The sequence below is a fragment of the Lytechinus variegatus genome, chromosome 13 (genome assembly GCF_018143015.1).
Source record: "Lytechinus variegatus isolate NC3 chromosome 13, Lvar_3.0, whole genome shotgun sequence".
Taxonomy (NCBI): domain Eukaryota; kingdom Metazoa; phylum Echinodermata; class Echinoidea; order Temnopleuroida; family Toxopneustidae; genus Lytechinus; species Lytechinus variegatus.
The window spans coordinates 2,784,263-2,803,116 of record NC_054752.1 but is presented as its reverse complement, the minus strand read 5'-3'; the positions used below and the strand labels follow the sequence as shown (position 1 = coordinate 2,803,116).

At 35.6% G+C, this 18,854-nt stretch overlaps 1 protein-coding gene across 1 annotated transcript; it reads left to right on the top strand.

Moving 5' to 3' along the window:
- LOC121426480 (C-X-C chemokine receptor type 2-like) lies at positions 1-17,580 on the top strand. The gene is made up of 3 exons (XM_041622800.1): positions 1-317; positions 15,924-16,316; positions 16,928-17,580. Exons 1-3 carry the CDS (start codon positions 96-98, stop codon positions 17,291-17,293), a joined length of 981 nt encoding a protein of 326 aa, XP_041478734.1. The 5' UTR covers positions 1-95; the 3' UTR covers positions 17,294-17,580.
- Positions 17,581-18,854: the final 1,274 nt, after the last annotated feature.

The following is an 18,854-nucleotide window of genomic DNA, read 5'->3' as shown; positions in this document are numbered from 1 at the left end:
CGAGTCAGTGGTATCTGAGCAACACACATTTCTATCTTCATCAATTTTCATCTGTGGTTTGACAAACATCAAGTGCTTTTGACATTCATCTGTTTATGCTCAGAAAAGAATTTCTCAATTTTTCAAAAATGTCGGCATACTTGTGTTATGTTTATGTGCGACTCGTTGCCCTTATTGTAGGTGTTGCTGTCAACGCCTTTACGCTGTTCATCATCATCTACAACGCCAAGCTACGACACCAGCGCAACATTTTCACATTCAATCTCGCTTTGGCTGACTTTGTGGCAGCCACTTGCGAGATATTGCGTGCAACTCTGGTAAGTATGAATTTCCAGTTTATACCTCCATGGTAAAAGGGCAACCAACTGCATGTAGCCTTTCATTTTTTTTCTCATGTTACCCTCCCTTATTATGCAATGTGAAATCCAGACTTGCTTAATATGCATGTGCAATTCTTTTTTTCGTTTAAAGCAAAGATTTATATGTACAAATTTGGGAAACAGAAGTTTTTTCAGGAAAAAGAACAGAGGGTATTATATAAAAAAAAGACTCATTTTGTAAGTTGCAATACTCCCATAAAATCCTGTCATTTAAGAGAGCATGTCTGTTAAAAAAAAGGAAAAACAAGTTTTATTACAGGAAATGTGTAAGGTTTCATACACCAAATACCTATTTTCTGTAAAATGTCTTCAAGATTCGACATTGCCGCTCGCACTTCGCGCTGGTATTTTTTTATGTGCTCATGATGAAAAAATGAATGTTCCCTTTCAGGTCTAAATATGCCAAAAAAGAAGGTATTTAAAAAACAATCGGCTCGATCTTTGTGCTCGCATTATTCAATTAGTTATGGGGAAAGGGAAGATAACTGAAAAGGAATAAAAAAAAAACTGTTAAGTCAATATGAAAGAAAAAGTAAGAGCCTTACCTTCTTTTATAATTTATACAAGCTATTCTTAAATCGGAACTTTTGAGGTTAGAATGTCAATTTCTGATTGCGCTTCACACTCGGATTAGTTAATTATTCAGTGAGATGCGTATATCCTGTACATGATTACACAGGGCTCTGGGCAGATGATTTTTTTTTTTACTGGGGATGCTGATGTAAATTTGAAAAGCAAAAGGTACTGATATAGAATGCTCTGCGGCTGCTAGAAACATAGGGTTCATGTTTGATAATAATATGTCTCTAAAGACCCATGTGAACAACGTATGCAGATCTGCCTCGTTTGCATTGCATAAAATTGGTAGCATCCGTCAATTTCTTACAAAAAAGACCACCAGAGGCTTGTTCAGGCACTGGTCATGTCTCGCATTGACTTCTGCAACAGTCTTCTGTATGGTCTACCTGATACACAGATTAACAAACTGCAGAGAATACAAAATTCAGCAGCTAGGCTTATTGCTAAACGTCATTCACGTAAGTCTGTCACTCCACTGCTAAGGGAGCTTCATATATGCTAAGGGTTCGTGAACGAATTGATTTTAAGATCCTCTTGCTTACTTTCCAATGGTTGATAAAATAAGCTACAGTCTATCTTCATTACAGTTAATATCAGAATACTCGCCCTCCCGCAATTTGCGCTCATGCAAAAAAAATCACTCTTAGCAGTTCCTGAAATCAACACCCAGTCTTATGGTTCCCGATCTTTTTGTTCAGCATCCCCTCAACTTTGGAACAACCTACCTCAGAGCATAAAACAAGCAGACTCAACTGACAAATTCAAATCTATGTTAAAAACTCACCTTTTTGTTAAATAGATCGTCCTTAGCATTTGCTGCTTCAACTGTCTACTTTCAACTGTCAACATGTATAATTTAATTTTAGCTGAAATTTCTTGTCTTCCTATTTATTTTCCTTAAGCGCTTAGAGACATTCTTTGTGATAAGCGCTATATAAATGTTGTTAATTATTATTATTATTTTACTACAAAATTGAGATTGAATTGCTCCTGAGAGATCAAGAAAAAAGAACATTAAAATGAAGATCAAAATTGGAATTGGTTTCGACAAATTTGAAAAGGAAAGAAAATGTTCATCTTTAAAATGAAGGTCAAATCTTTTTATGTTTTTCAATTTTTAGACATTTTTCAGAAAACATGGGAGTGCTGCCCTGCCTGCCATAGCACCCCCAAGGAAAATTTTGCTTCAGCACGCCTGCTTCCCGGGGCCATGTGATTACAAAGAAATGTTTAAATTTATCGTTTTCAGGTCTGAATATCTCGTAGTACTTTCCACTCACTTTTCAGGCGTGCATTGTAGTGATAAATATCATCTCACTGAGTTCTTACAACATGTACAAATGGTTTTTGAAATGCCATTTCTCAAGTCAGGATGTCTACAATTCATTTATGTCATATGAGATAGTACATAAAATGTAGAAGTAAAATTACTACCCTCTTAAAAATAGATATTTTTAGCACTTCGCTCTCACCGCTTGTATTGAATAAATGAGATACAAATACGCTTGATAATTTCACACAAACAGTTAAAATGCACTTTTTCAGGTCACTTTATCAACATTTCATTTGATATCGTGTGATAAGCATGCAATTTTTGGTAAATATAAAGATAAAATGAGTCCAGGAATACCCCCGAATAGAGTGATCCATCCGTATCTTTTTAAGTGTTTATATATTTGATCTTAATACTTTGTACAATGTATTTTGTTGTTGATTTTTATTTATGTATCTTCTGTTCATCATCACACGAGCAATAGTAAAAGCCCTGAATGGATATCGTAATTTAAGAGTCAATATTGTAAAATCGAAGCAAACCTTTGAAAATGATACTGATACCTGGGTACTAATAGTATTTTACGGTTGTACTCAGCGTTTTTATTTTTCTCCTCGAAAAAGTGGACTTATTCACAGAATCCCGTTACCCTGGTAACTTATAAATAATTTCATTCATTTTTTCTTGGTCAGTTTCAGGAGAAGTTGAGGGTGAATATCGATCTATTCATATACACTCAGCAAAAAAAGTTCTTGGACACTTAAAAAAGTTAAAATATTCCATATAGATATTTGATTAAAGGCAAATTATTGTATGTCAACATGACCAGACAATATTCCTCTTCCAGTATGACATGACATTTTCATGTGAACAGTCATGCATGGGTGGTTAAATGCTTTACACAATAGCAATGTCAGTAAAAGAAAATTGCAAGATATGGATCAGTCAGTGCATGGCTGGTTACAGGCATTTAACAATAGCAATGTCAGTAAAAGAAAATTGCTTGCAAACGATCAGTCATTCTTTCAGTTGTGAAAGTTTGTGTGGCATAAATATCCATTAAACAATAAAAGCAAACTTAAAGTCAAATACCACTCTAATAGTGAAGAGAAAGTTATCCACCTTGGATGCATCACTATTCCACTGGAATTTTAAGTCAAAGTTAGTCGATGAACAAAATGTCAAATTTCAGTATCTTGGCATAAGCTAAAGGAAAATTATCCTTATCCTCCTATCTACTGCAGGGGTGGTGGCCCTAAGTCGACCACTCCTAGGACGATCTCTAACTTCATTAGTAGCCAAAGACCACTGGTTCAACTTTAAAATTGTTGTTGGTGAAACTTTGAAATATCGAGCCACTTGTCTAAATGACTGCCCAGACTGCAACATTCCTATTGCTCTTGCATGCTCTTGGTTGGAAAGCTTCATCTTGAAAGTGAGTGTCCAAATGATCCATCTCATTATGCATCTCATGATGCATCCCTAAGCATTCAATTCAAATGATAAACGCATGTTGAAATGGCTGAATGTATGCCTACAGGATGGTCATGATCATTAGCATTTGAATGGTCCATTTCTTGCAATTTCCTTTTACTGACATTGCTATTGTTTAAAGCATTTAACCACTCATGCATGACTGTTCACGTGAAAATGTCATGTCATACTGGAAGAGGAATATTGTCTGGTCATGTTGACATACAATAATTTGCCTTTAATCAAATATCTATATGGAATATTTTAAATTTTTTAAGTGTCCAAGAACTTTTTTTGCTGAGTGTACATATTCATTCTTAGCCAGAATTGAATACGTTCACAATGTTTCCTAATAGATTTAATTCCAATTAAATCAAAGGAAGATAAATGGTAACCCCACCACAGGAATTGCCTGACATTTGGAAAGAAGGGCTATATTTTGTCTGTCCCTTAAAAAAACATTATAGTTTATGTAAATAGCATTTTGTCATCTCAAATATAAATGGTTTATAAGACGCTTGAAGATTTGTTCAATCAAGAAAAATAAACGCCATTAGAGAAATCATATTCATTCATGTATACATATATTGTCACTCAACTTTTTTTCTTAATGTTAGTGCTAGTGTCGGGCCTAGAAACGCAATTTAGATTACCTCTCGTTCAAAAACCTAGAATCTGAATTTACAAAATTTATCCAAATAATATTTGTATTTCAAGTTAGGTGTTGCGGTTCACGCTCGTGTTGGGAGCACAATCGAGATTACATCTTCTAGTTCAAACACCTAATCTGAGTTCGAAAAACTGATCCAAATTGGTATTTATAGTGGATTCAAGTATTTGCTTAAAATGATTTTGAATTATTAGTTGGAGTGATGTTGTTGTTGTTATTTTGAATAGGCAAACTAGTCACTTTTGACTATTGTTGACTTGTTAATTTGCTTTCCTTTTTTTACAAAAACATGATGATGTCTTTGTTGAAACTGTGTCTAAACATCAGTTAGGAAAAGTAAGAGGAAAGAAGGAAGGAAAGTTCACAGGAAATCGTGCAAGACTACCTCTCCTGCCCTATAAAGCACGTTATCCTGACAAGCCCACTCGAGGGGTAGCTATATCCCCCCCCTTTAATAGCTGATGATAGGGTGTACTACATGTTCCTGTGCACCTAGGTCTACTCGTTATTTTTGCTTTCAGGTGAAGTTTGAAGATCAATTGTTTATACGTTTTTCCGTCCATTAAACTATTGAATAAAGAAATTTTATCGATTTTCAACTTGTCCTCACGAATTAATTGGTTGATCGATTATTTATTCAACAATTTAATGAAGCTACACAAATATATTAAGAATTAACGTTTCATAAAATCCGCTGTTGTGATTTCATGAAATTGTGTATTAAAGGTTCAGCTGTGAAAACAAATTACACAACTTACTGTTTAAATTAGAGAATTGGCGCGTGAAATTGCAGCACCATCTCTGATCTATTTCCGTAAAGGAATGCACTCCTTATCACTTCGTCCTCCTTCTCGTGTACCCTTTCAAATTGGTTGCCATGGAAACTTTGTTATGTGACAAATGGACTTGTCATAACAGGTGATTTTAAATAGAATGTCACATTGTAAAGGGTTTAATGCTGATTGATTGATTTTAACAAGTTCTGAAAAATCAATAGGCAACCACGCACTCTTGGACAACAAATTGAACGCAAAACACAACGAAACATGCAGGACAAAGCCAAACAAGTAAGTGTAAAAGTTGATCAGGTGGGAAGGACTCATTTGCCAATTAATTTTTAACTGTTTCAGTTTAACATAAGAAAAAGACTGATACAAAAAATGGATGGATAAAAGAATGGATGGATGAAAGAAAGAATGAGTGAATGAAAGAATTAGTTAGTTAATTAATTAATTAATAGCATAGTATAGTATTTATTTTCCACATAAAAAACAAAAAGAAAGCAAAACGGATGGATTGCCCATTTTCAGTTTAGTCGACATGACTAAACTGTTCTTCTATAGGGTCTATATAAAATACAAAGTAAAAAGTAAACACATACGAAAGAGCATATCATATACGGTAAATCAAACAGAATAACAAAAGTGACATGATATATGTTGTTATAAGAAAAGGTCATAAAATTAAAGTTTGGCAAGAATTTACACTGAATATCTTATAAAATGAATGAATAAGGCTGCTGTCAAGTTATTAAAAAAAAGGTTTTCACAAGGAGCTAGGAATAATTAAATGAATAATATGATGGTACAATGAATAAAAATGAATATGTAATGATTGTAAACTGTCATACTAACACAAAATTCTGGTTCACGCATACGATTTTTAAGAGGACTACAATATCAGAGCGTAAAAATATTGAAAGGAATTCAGGATAAAAGTACAGATTGCATTGAGACAACATCTAAATTATAAAACATGTACATACACTGATTGGATTTAAATGAGAAGTAAGAAATAAAAAGTAAAAGGAGAATGCACTTTGTGGAACTATTTAGTCGGATAAGCTCAAAATCAGTTTTTAATTTTAAGTTTTTTAAGAGAACAATGGGGAAATGGGGAAGAAAGAAAAAAAAAAGGAAAAAAACAAAAAAAAAAAAACAATGGGTAGAAAGAAAAAAAACCTACGATATTGACTTTATGACAAGTTAAGCAGGTCACCGGAGTGAGATGATAATGTAGTTTTGAAATTGTTTACAGTAGGAGACAATTTTAAATCCAAAGGTAGGGCATATAGTACCTTGGCACCTTTATATTTAAAGGATTTCTTAAGGGATTCTGTCCGTAGTTTAAAGTAGTTTTTCGCCATAGCGAGGAGAGTAATATTGAGGTGCGACCTTGAATTCTTTACGTAAATACTGAGGAGTTAGTTCGTGCATTACTTTGTACATAAAGACAATAGAATGCTGATTACTCCTTTTGTTAAGAAATTGCCAGCCCAGAGAATTATGCAGCTCAGCGACGGATATGTGTGATTCTGGTTTTACTCTTAATATGATACGAGCTGCTCTGTTCTGTACCTTATGAAGTTGGTCGATATATTTATTATTATATTTATTACAGCTGTATATTACGTCACCATAATCAAAGTATGGGAGTAGAAAATGACTTATGAATGGAGTTTACAACTGATTCATTTAACGAGCGTCTTAATCGTCCTAAAAAACCAACCATCTTACTTACTTTCTGGATTAGTTTTTCGATATGTTTATTCCAAGTCAAAGTTTCATCACAAATCAGTCCTAAGTACTTAAATTCACGCACTTGGTTTATACGGTTGTTGTTTAATGTTACATTCAAGACATTGTGTTTAGCAAGCATATGTTTACTTCCGATTAGGATGCATTCTGTTTTTGTTACAATTGACACTCAGTTTGTTATTATTCATCCACTTATGAACATTCTCGAGGTCGGAGTTAAGAGCTGACTCTACGTTTTGGATCGATGGGTGAGAAAAGTAAAGAACCGTGTCATCGGCGTACAATTGAACCTGACATTGTTTCACACAGTCCTTGAGATCATTTATGTACTTGATGAAAAATAGTGGTCCTAGCAGTGAACCTTGCGGGACTCCGCAGGTAATGGTAGATTCTGCAGAAAGCTCAGAGTTGACAAGCGTCCTACAAATTCTGTCGGTCAAGTAACTTTCCATCCATAGCGATAGAGTACCCTGCAGGCGCGTACGCAGGATTTTTGAAAGGGGGGTTTCGAGCTGATTTTTTTTTTTAAATATCCCGCCCAGTCTCTAAAAAGTGATGAGCGGGGGGAGGTGATGATTTTTTTCTTTTTTTTCAGCGCTGCAAATAAGACAATAACATTTAAGTGGCGATGGGTATGTAACAGTGCGGTCATGACCCGCGAGCGAGCAGAAATGTTCTCGTTTTTGCGTTGAAAACATAACCTTTTGTCAATAGTTTGTTGGTATCATAGTCGATGCTACATGTCCTTCGGATCGTAGCACTCATGATATGGCCAACCGCGTAGCCAGGATTTCATTTTGGAGGGGGCGGTAAATGCACGCGAAGCGCGCTCCCTAGGGGGTGGGTGCAGGGAGGGGAAGTTCCCCCTCCCGCGCAAAGCGCGGAGCTTAATAGTGTTTCATAAATTAAAATGAAAAGGAGCCGTTTCTCTTGTCTCTAGTACCTCCAATTCGGTTGACTATATTGCGATTTTGAACCTTGTTTTCAAAAGTGATTGTAAACGCACAAAAGAGGTATACAATGGAGGAAATTAAAATGATAATAACTCCGCGCGAAGCGCGGAAGCTAAAGTGATTTATCAATTTTTCTTGCCATAAAAAGGGTCCCGAGAAAAGAGTATTCTCAAAGATATATTGAAACTTTTTTGGAAAGATCAGATTTGATTACAAACAATTTAGCATCAGTGCATATTTTTAACTCGCAAAACAGAGAAGATTGGTAGAGGAAGATATTCCTCCCCGCGATGAGCAATGAAACTCTGAAATTTCAAAGGGCGGACGTTTCATCAAATGTAGATATCTCTAATACCCAATCGTCTCTAATTCAGTTGATTTTCTAAGATTATTGAACTTCATTACAAGGAAAATAGTGCGCATAAAGTTGAAACTTCTGTGATTTATTGAAATTATCTATCTATATAATAAAGGATGATTAATTTTTTTGACTTATCCTGAAGCGCTTCATTTTGAATATAAAGAAACTTAAGTGTCATTCAAAATTTCAAACTGAGGGCGCAAAACAGGACAGGAGATGAATGTATACAGGGAAATGACATGAAGTTTAATACAATTTGATAAAAAAATATTGTACTTTTTTATTTAATACGACACGAATTCCATACCTTCCTCTTTTTAAATTAGGAACCTGTTTGCCCCCAAATTATGGTTGTTTAAAGTAATGAGCTGAAAAGCGTGAGAAGCTGACTTTATGGAGGTGACGGCAGAAACTGATATAAAGATTTTACCCGCTCGGAGCCGACCAGACCAGAAGTTGCGCGATCAATTGAAAAAAAAAAGATAACTTCATACATTTACTTCGGCCTAACCTTACTCAAATTCATGCCCTAATGTATACAATTTTAACTTTAACTGGCAAGATGCACATAGCTGAGGTGGAAAAACAGGGTTAGAGAAAAGGTGGGGGAACAATGGAGAACTTCAATATTGTCATTTAACTGCGCGCAGCGCGGAAGCAAAATTCATATATGAATTTAAAGCAAGAAGAGTGAAGGAGTTTCTCTTTTGAGAAAAAATTAAAGAATAAATAGAAAAACACAAAGCTACCTTTCTTCCCTTTCCTTCCTTCCCTTTTCCTTTTCTCCTCTCCTTTTTTCCCTTCTTTTTTTTCTTTTTGGGGACGTTTGGGGGGGCGACCGCCCCCCCTGGCTACGCGCCTGGATATGGCCTTGATCAGAACACTAGAAACTTGAGAAATGTCATGAATAATTACGAGCGAGCGGAGCAAGCGAGCCGAAATGTTTGCGTTTTTCGTCAAAACATACAATTCTTCTCAATAGCTTGTTGGTAATGATTACATATTAGTTGATGATACATGTCCTTCTGCTCGTAAGTCTCATGATATGGCCTTGATCAAGAGACTAGAAACTTAAGAAATTTCATAAATGATTACGAGCGAGCGGAGTGAGCGAGCCGAAATTTTCGCGTTTTCCCGTCAAAACATACATTTCTTGTCAGTAGTTTGTTAGTAAATCAAGTATTAGTCGATGCTACATGTCCTTCTATTCGTAACCCTCATAATACGGCCTTGAAAAGGAGACTAGATACTTATGGAATTTCATAAATTATTACGAGCGAGCGGAGCGAGCTAACCGACATTTTAGCGTTTTCCGTTATTTTTTTTTATATTGGTAAAACATATTTTGTAAGAAAACGTATGTCTTTGTCTTGGTTCACTTGTATTCATAAGTATACATCATGATAATCATGTATGGCCTTGTTAATGGCGATACCGTGATCATGTCGGCGACATGCGGAAATAAAAGATATAATAAAATGTTCTGTGTTTTTCGTCGGAAACATGAGCTTCTGTTCATTATTGCTATCATATACATTATTGGGTAGGGGAATTGTCCGTAACCAGACCAAGGAGTTATCAGGCTCTTGCCCGATAACTCCTTGACCAGACCGACCTCTGGGGAGACAAGCAAAAAAAAAAAAAAAAAAAAAAAAAAACGAAAGGGGGGGGGGTTGAACCCCCGAAACCCCCCCCCTTGCGTACGCGCCTGGTACCCTGTATCCCAATATCAATAAGCTTCGTTAAAAGAATTCCCCATGCAGTCTACGGTGTCGAAGGCCTTTTTGAGATCGACAAACACCGCACCGGTATACTCCTTTTTATCAATTGCATTAATCAATTAATTCATGTATAGATGAATAAATGAATGAATGAATGGTGAATTAATGATGGATTGATGGATGGATGGATTAACGAATGAAAAGTAAATGAATGAGTGAATGTGACTAAATTGATTGCTTAATGGATGGATGGATGGACGGAAAGATTGATTACATGAATCGATGAAAGAATGAATGAATTAATGGATAGATGAGTGAAAGAATGAATAAATAATTGATTGAATGAAAGTCTAAATTAAGTAATTAATTATTTGATTAATGGATGGATAGAAAGATGGATGAAAAGATGAATGAATGGATGGATGGATGATTGATTGAATGAATGAATAGATGAATGAAGGAATGAATGAATGAAATTGCTAAATAGATAATATTTTTTGGAAACAAGTTTTGAACCAAACTAGATAAGAATGACAGAACGAATGACTAATTTGCGTACAGCTTTTCGTTTTGACAAGAACAAAAACATTTCCTACAATATAGGGTATTGTAAGATGACTAGATTAGTTGGCCCAGTTCACCCTTAAACTATACTTTAAACTATTCTGTGTGATTAGCTTCCAAATCAGTTGCGTACCTAGGATTTTCCACAGGGGGGGGGGATCGTCCGCAAAAAAAAATTGACCAAGAAAAGGGTATTCAACCAAAAAGAAAAAATATTGACACGCCAAAAAAAATGAAAGTCCTAAAAAGGATATAAAGGACATTTCACAGCAGAAAAAAAATTGAGAAGAAAAAAAATCTTGTCAGGGGGGGGGGGCAGGGATAGGTCCCTTTTTTATACCTCGTTGTCACTATGTTATGTTTATGTTGTATTATTTTTTATGTTTCTTTGTTTTTGATGATGATCCTTAAATGTCAGGATTTTATATTAATAAACTTTTGAATTTGAATTTGGGTTGTGACTCGTCGGGGGGAGGCAGTCTGCCCCCTCCCCCCCCCCTCCCGTAGGTACGCTAGTGATTCAGATGACACAAGCTGAGGAAACCAATAACGTTAACCACTGAATGCTTCTTTCATGTAAAATGTAAAATATATAATTTTCCTTATTATATTATGTAACAAGGTTTATTCCTCATTGAATATGTCAGGTAACTATATAAGCAACATATTGTTAACTTTCGGAAGATCTGCAAAAATATTATAATATATTACATATTTTACAAAAAATCAAAAGCGATAATGAGAGAGTTACATCAACCCCCTCATTCGTATATATATATTACTCCCTTGAGTCTATAACATTTTCTTTTGATGAAAATGAGCGAAACTTTGAAATTAGGGACTTACTTATTCTACATCCGATTTAGATGAAATTCTGTGCATGATGCTGATTTTTTTTCTCATCATTCAAATCAACTGTTTGTTGGAATGCGTCTACAAACCAGGGTGAAACTTAATATTATTTTTCCATATTCTGTGAAGCCTGTCGTTATGTGATGTGATCCTTATTGACCTCTACCGAGATGCGAGACCTCGAATACTAGACCAGCTTAATTGAATCTCCCGTCCTCTAGCTCTTATTGTCAACAAAAAAAAGAAAATATAAACCCGGCTTTCGAATTTGTTATTTCAATGAATTTTTCTTAATGCAAATGATGAAAACAACCTACAGGTATTTCAACATTGTTCGTGTAAGTATATTTTTTATTCGATGACAGCAAAGTGTCAAGATTGTATTACTATTGAGTCGATGGAATGAATGTGACTACGTTGATTCAGATAGAACTCTATCTCGAGTTTCTGTGACCTTTAATTTATTTAGTTTCTTACCTCGCCATTTTCCTTTGAAGCCTTCATAAAAAGTAACTAGAAGTGATAATTTGTATTACGCATCCAACCTTCTCTCTCCCCTTTCTCCCTCCCTTCTCTCCCTCCCATTCACCCCCCCCCCCCTCTTTCTCTCTCTCTCCCTGCCCCCACCCCTCTGTCTTTCTGTCTCTAGGTCTTTCTCTCTCACCCACCTCAATAACTGACTCGATCTCTTTATTTCTATTTTCTTATTGTTCTTTTATACCTGCCATACCAACCGTTTAATTCACATGGAGACAGATTTGGCAGCCTTCTGATCTATAAATGCATATTTTTCCTAGTAATTCTTGCACGCCTCCCCGCTCACGTCTCCCTCTTTCGGTCACCTCTTGTCTTCTTTTCTCTGCCCTTTTCTGGCCCTTTCGTCCTTATATACTTTGCATTGTTTACTGTATTGTATTGTTCGAAAAAAATATAAATGTGTCAAATGGAAGAAAATAAATTAATTTATACTTGATTGTTGGACCAATACAATATATTTAACCTATCTCTTGCCAGTGGTATAGTGCCATCCCAGATGAAAATTGCCGAAGTTGTGCCAATATTTAAACAGAGAAATCCTCAGTATTTCAATAACTATAGACCAGTGTCAATTTTACCACGTTTTTCCAAAATTCTAGACAAATTAGTGTATAATCGTTTTTACCATTTTTTTTAGTAAATGATGCGTTGTATCAGGGACAATATGGATTCCTTAAAACCTTCTCCACTGAGATGGCAGTTGTTGAAATACAGGATAGAATAATTTCTGAAATAAATGAAAATAAAAGTGTAATAGGGATCTTTATGGATCTTTCTAAGGCGTTTGATTCACTTTCTCGTGTCATTCTTTTAAAGAAAATACAGTACTATGGTATCACAGGTATTTTGAATGGTTTAGGTCTTATCTTTGTAATAGAAAGCAGTGTACTATTTTTGATTTATTCCTATCTGATTTTAAATCAATCAATACTGGTGTACCCCAGGGATCAATTTTAGGGCCCTTATTGTTTTTAATTTACATCAGTGATATTGTCAATTCTTGCCACTATTGCTATTTTATTTTGTACGCTGATGACACTACTCTTCTTGCCTCCAATACTAACTTTAATGAACTATGTGCAAATGTGAAGTTTAATATCTCAAAAGTCGCAATATGGTTTAAGTGCAATAAATTATTTTTAAATGCAGATAAAACAAATTATATTCAATTTTGAAAGAATAGTTTTAAGAAAAATGACATGTGTGAGTTGAAAATTATTGATAAAATAATTAAACGTTGTAATTCTTTGAAATTTCTCGTTGTAATAATCAAACGTTGTAGTTTTGAGATTTCTCTTAGTAATTCTTGATGAATTTTTAGATTGGAATGAACATATTGATAACATATGGAGAATTTTTTCAAATATATTGGTATTCTGAATCGTTTAAAGTATGAATTACCGTTTAATATTTTATATCAATTGTATAATGCATATGTTTTACCACAACTTATGTATTGTAACTCAATCTGGGGAAATATTTATAGTAAAAGGGTCGAGGTGTTATTCAAATTACAGAAAAGAGCAATTAGAATCATTACAAAAATCAAATTATTTAGCGCACACATCCCCCTTAACGTAGAAGAACCCTCAAAATATGTGATATTAATAAATTACAAATCTTATCTCTTATGCAACGTTACAATTAACAAACACTGTATACATATATTATGAATATGTTTTCTTTTAATGCTGAAATCCATGCATGTACTTACAATACCAGATCTCGTCATAAATTTCATAGATGGAAATATAGTAATAATAGAAGTAAACAAACTCTTCGTCACACTGGCCCTATAAACCTCCCACATAATAATTATTTTAAAAAGCAATATACATTTGTAAGACTCACCTTTTGAATTTCTATTAGTACTCCTCATTACCCCTATTGTTTGTTTATTTGTGTCTTTTTCTTGTCATTTTGTTTATTACTAGTTGTTTTCGATTTTTTGGTTATTCATTTCTTGTGGTGTATTTTATATTTTCAATATTTTTACACAATAAGTTTACATGTGATGCCATTCTTCTCACTCTTCCTCTCTATTTTCGAACTTCTTTCCTCTTTATTTCCCTTTCCTCTCCCACTTTCTTTTTGTTTTTCTTCTCCTTTATTGGACATCAGTTTTTTATAATCATTGTTAAAATATCTACCCGAATGATGCCTATGTTTATAGTGTATATTTTTATATATAAGTTGTTTTGTTATGTTTTGTTGTTGATTTTGTTTTGCTTTGACAAAAATACTATTTTTTTTATCTGTTTATATATATATTTTCTTGTTTTGAACAAAATGTTGGCAATTGCCAGTGACTTTCTGTAATGAATTCAATTCAATTCAAGCCATACCTTGGCTTTCTCATAATTATACACCATTTTCCAATCAATCAAATGCGCTGCATTTTTTTTTTGTTAGATTGTACGTTTGTAACGTTTTCTGTTGTCTTTTTTAACCTTTTATTGTACATTTCTATTGAGTAGTGATTACATGTTTTTATCGATTACTTTGAATTGATTTGGAAATAGGGATACCTTTACCTCTCAATGTTAATTTGAATAGAATGGTAGGGTCACATCAACAAAACCGACTCCATTGCTCCGTCTAACAAATGGTTGGAACCGAGCGGATCAACCACAAGAGACAGCAATGCCAACATAAAAAATGCATACCTGTTTAAGTATTATCAGATTATGATGTATACACATGCATTCCGGCATCATTTCCTTGAGTTGAAAATGCCTCTTTGTTCACAAATTACATTGTAGAAACTGTGGTGTTAAAACTGACACCAATTGTTGTTACATGTAATAGAGGACCACACACTGAAGTGTTAAAATAACACCCTAGAGATTGAACATAACACCAAAGAGTGTAAATGTAACAACCATAGGTGTTGTAATAACACCTATAGGTATAAAACTAACACCACCAATTTAACACCGGTGTAAAATAACTGGTGTGGTCCTCTATGTACACCGGTTTGACACCACAGTTTTTGCTGTGTACATTGTGCAAAATGTCCTGTATATAGAAGAAAATTATGAAAGTGGTGGATTTCCATATATTTGGGGATGATTTGATCAATTACAAACCTTTATAATTCAGATGGGACTCAGAATGGTCAAAGCTATATTAAGCTTTTGTCACTGACATTCGACCAATTCGGTTTGGAGGTTTTTTAAGTTTTATTGGTGCGACTGCGAAATTCATTTTATCATTATACTTCATCAATAAAAAGGCTGCGAGCGAGCAAAACAATAAAAATATGTATCTTTTTGTATAACTGGTATTCAGGAAAAAACATCAAATTTCACCCCGTTTCCTTTCGTGTTCTGTTGCTTGTTTGTTTGTTTTTTGGTCGTGAAAAATTCCAAGTCCTCTCTCCTTGGCCTACCTATAATATTTTGTATCAATCCTTTCAATTTCATTTTTTGCTCTTTTCATACAAGTCGTCTACTTCTAATACAAAAATAATCTGGTGGCTGATTCATTGTTCGTAAAGTTACACACTTAAAATGTTGGGCACAATACTTTCCACTGTGTTGTATTTTTGTAAATATATATATATACGTATATAATATATATATACATATATATATATATATAAATATATATGTATATGTTCTGGGCAATTATTATCTAATTGAGCAAATTTATTACCCAATTATTATTTTCTATTACTCAATTTGAACAGATTTTAACTAAGAGTTGAGTGGCCAGTATATTGCCCAGTGATGGTTAAAAAAAATAGGTCTTTTTTGCCAAACATTTTTAAGAGTGTAGGCACGACTGTAACATGTTCTGTGAAGCTAAGTCTACTACTTACCACAAGAAGGGGTCACCAACTCTGTGTAATGTCATTCGTAACCAACGGACGTACAGGGCAGCAACACACATCGATGTGTGTTGTTGTCCTCTACGTTCGTTGTTCGTATACATCTCCCTTGTAACCTTCCGACCACAAGAAGCATCTCCTTTCTTTAATTTTCTTTCAACTTTTCTATCTTGAAATTATATCCATAACAGATCAGCGGCAGACTGATCGACTGTACTCAGGTAATCTTTCACTGCGCTATCCTTGTGTCAGTGATGAGCATCCTGGCCGTCGCTTGCTACCGCTTCATCTCCATCGCATTCGATCCATTCGGAAGTCGCAACCTGGTCACCACCCGCCGCTGCGTCGTCGGCTGCATCGCAATGTGGATCGCTATGACAGTGCCGCTTCTGATACTGTTCTACTGCTCCACGGTCTACCGCGCCATCTTGTTCACGATGATGCCAATCATCATCTTGACCAGTCTCGGTGTCACGGCCTTCTGCTACTGCATGACCTACAGGGACATCGCCAACGCAACGGGGAAGCAGCAGGCCATCGGTGGGGCTGATCAGATCAAGGGACGAGTGAAGGAGAATCGCAAGGTTAGCAAACATTGCAGAAATGGCGCACCCCCCCCCCTGATTTTCCCACAGTGTTCCTCTATTTTTTGTTCTGCCCAGTTTACCTACGATCATCGTTTGGTGCCTAGAAGGTAACTGTAGAATGCCAACTGTTCGATCTCCTTAATTAGGGTGGCATACGACTTTCGTACGATTGCACGATCATCATAGGGACTACTACTTCCATTTAGCGCAAAGTAATCCAACTTTTCCCAAATTGTAGGATCGTAGTCAATAAATACATCTCTGGGTCATCGTTCTATCAGATCAAGGTCCTCATACTGTAAGCTCAGGCCTGGGGAACTTACAGTGTACGGACATAATACGATCAGTGTAAGGTTGTTGTACGATCGGCTGAGAGATATTGTATAATCTCTGTACTTTGTATGTCTTTCTCTTCAGCCCTCTACACTGCCAAGCACAAGTAAACTCAGAAATCGTCGTCCGTATAGCCACATAAGATGCCATCGAATGTCGTAGGCTTAGCATTCGTATGATGATCGGAGCAAATGGAAACGAGGCAATTAAAATCGAACGTGATAATGGAATCTAGTATTCAAGTGATTATTTTGTTTTTGTCATTTCATCTTCAGGTCCTCCTGACGTTCGCCGTTATCACACTGACAAGCAGTGTGTGTTGGATCGTGCACTGCTTCCACGATATCCTCCAGATCTACGCCATCTACTACGACAACATCGACGCCGTCAGCAACATCCTCGTCGCCCTCAACTTCGTCATCGACCCGGTCATCTACTGGTGGCGACTGGACGAGTTCCGCGCCGTTCTCGTCAAGATGATGTGCATGAGTGCGGTGGCGCGTCGTCTGAGGAAGGCCGGTGGCCGTGTGGATGATAGCTCGTCGTCGTCCTCACAAAGTACAAAGGTCTTCACCATGGCCGACGAGTCAATGAGGGTCGCCCCTCGGCTCTCTTCAACGCCATCGATTTCTGAGATGTAAAATTTCCCCACTCGCGTTTCATGGTCATCTGTTTTAAATTGGAAATCTTAAAGAAGATGCTTCTTTTCATTTACGACGCAACTTAAAAAAAAGGTGGTTTAATAAGAGTCGCTTATTCACCTATAATTATTGGGTCCAAAGACATGTTCAAAAATAAAGGTCAAAAACTATTTTGAGAGACATGATTGATTGGCAAAGCCCCAGCGGGGCCGGGACTTTTTGTTAAGTGGGGCACCTCACAAAAAGAAATAATTGAGGAACTACCACCTTTGTACATTTACTTTACATTGACTAACATGTATGTGTATGTATATATATATATATATATATATATATATATATATATATTTATATCATCTGATGAGAATATGGTTTATAGTTAACATGCCTTGGTATATTACCTTACAAAACTGCATCGCTTTCTATGTTATCTGAATTAAAATGTGGCTTTCAAGCATGTCTTACAGTATTGATGTTACCTCTTCATAAAAAAAACCTGAAACATTATCTCAATTTAACTGTTAATCTGGCAGAATATTAAGGACGTTATATTTCTTTTAAAAGATAGAACTTAAACCTCAATCCATGTAGAGACAAATTATGTCTTTATTGCAGGTGATGAAATTCCAGCCACCTGCCTGTCATCTTCTCCTTACTTTATTATTGTTAACATCAAATTTCTGTATATTCTTACGATTCTTATTTTGTCAGTAAGGTAGTTTCGACTGTCTGGCACTCATGAATTGATTTCCCCTCTTTACAAATTTTAACACTTTGCTTGTAGCGACGATGTAAATTCCTTCACCTTATTAAGATGTGGAGACCGTGTAAATCGATTATGTAGAAATTTTGAAAATTTGACAATAGTGCAATGCAAAAACTCCGGTGTTGATTTAACACCAGCCCATAATATATATTATGTCCACATCAGAGAAGTATTGAAACAACACCAGTTTGAATCAAACCGATGCTGTTTTGATAATAATTGCTGTTGTATAAACACCTATCTGGTGTTAGACCAAAATGAAACTGGTGTTTTTTACTGATGTGGACATATGTAGATTCCGGGCTGGTGTTAAGTCAACACCAGAGTTTTGTGCAGTGTGTATACTACGAAAAATGTGAATCATAAATATACGGTATATTATCATTATTATTATTATCATTGTTATTACCATTTGTATTATCTATAATTACATAATACGCGTAATACCAGTATATATATATATATACACCCGTACATACAATCACATACACACACACTCACACACACCCACTCTCACCCGCCCCACACACACACACACACACGCACCCTCAAACACACACATACACACACCCTCACCTTCACACACCCTTACACATTCGCCTATCATCATCATCATATCAGCCATGTTCAGCCCACTGCAGGGCGAAGGCCTCCTCAAGTTGGTGCCAAAGGTGCTTGTCTTGTGCTGACGCAATCCAATTTATACCAATGAATTTTGTGAGCTCGTCACTCCATCTCAATTTCTGTCTACCCCGATTTCGTGATCCTAGCCATGGTCTCCATTCTGTGATGCGT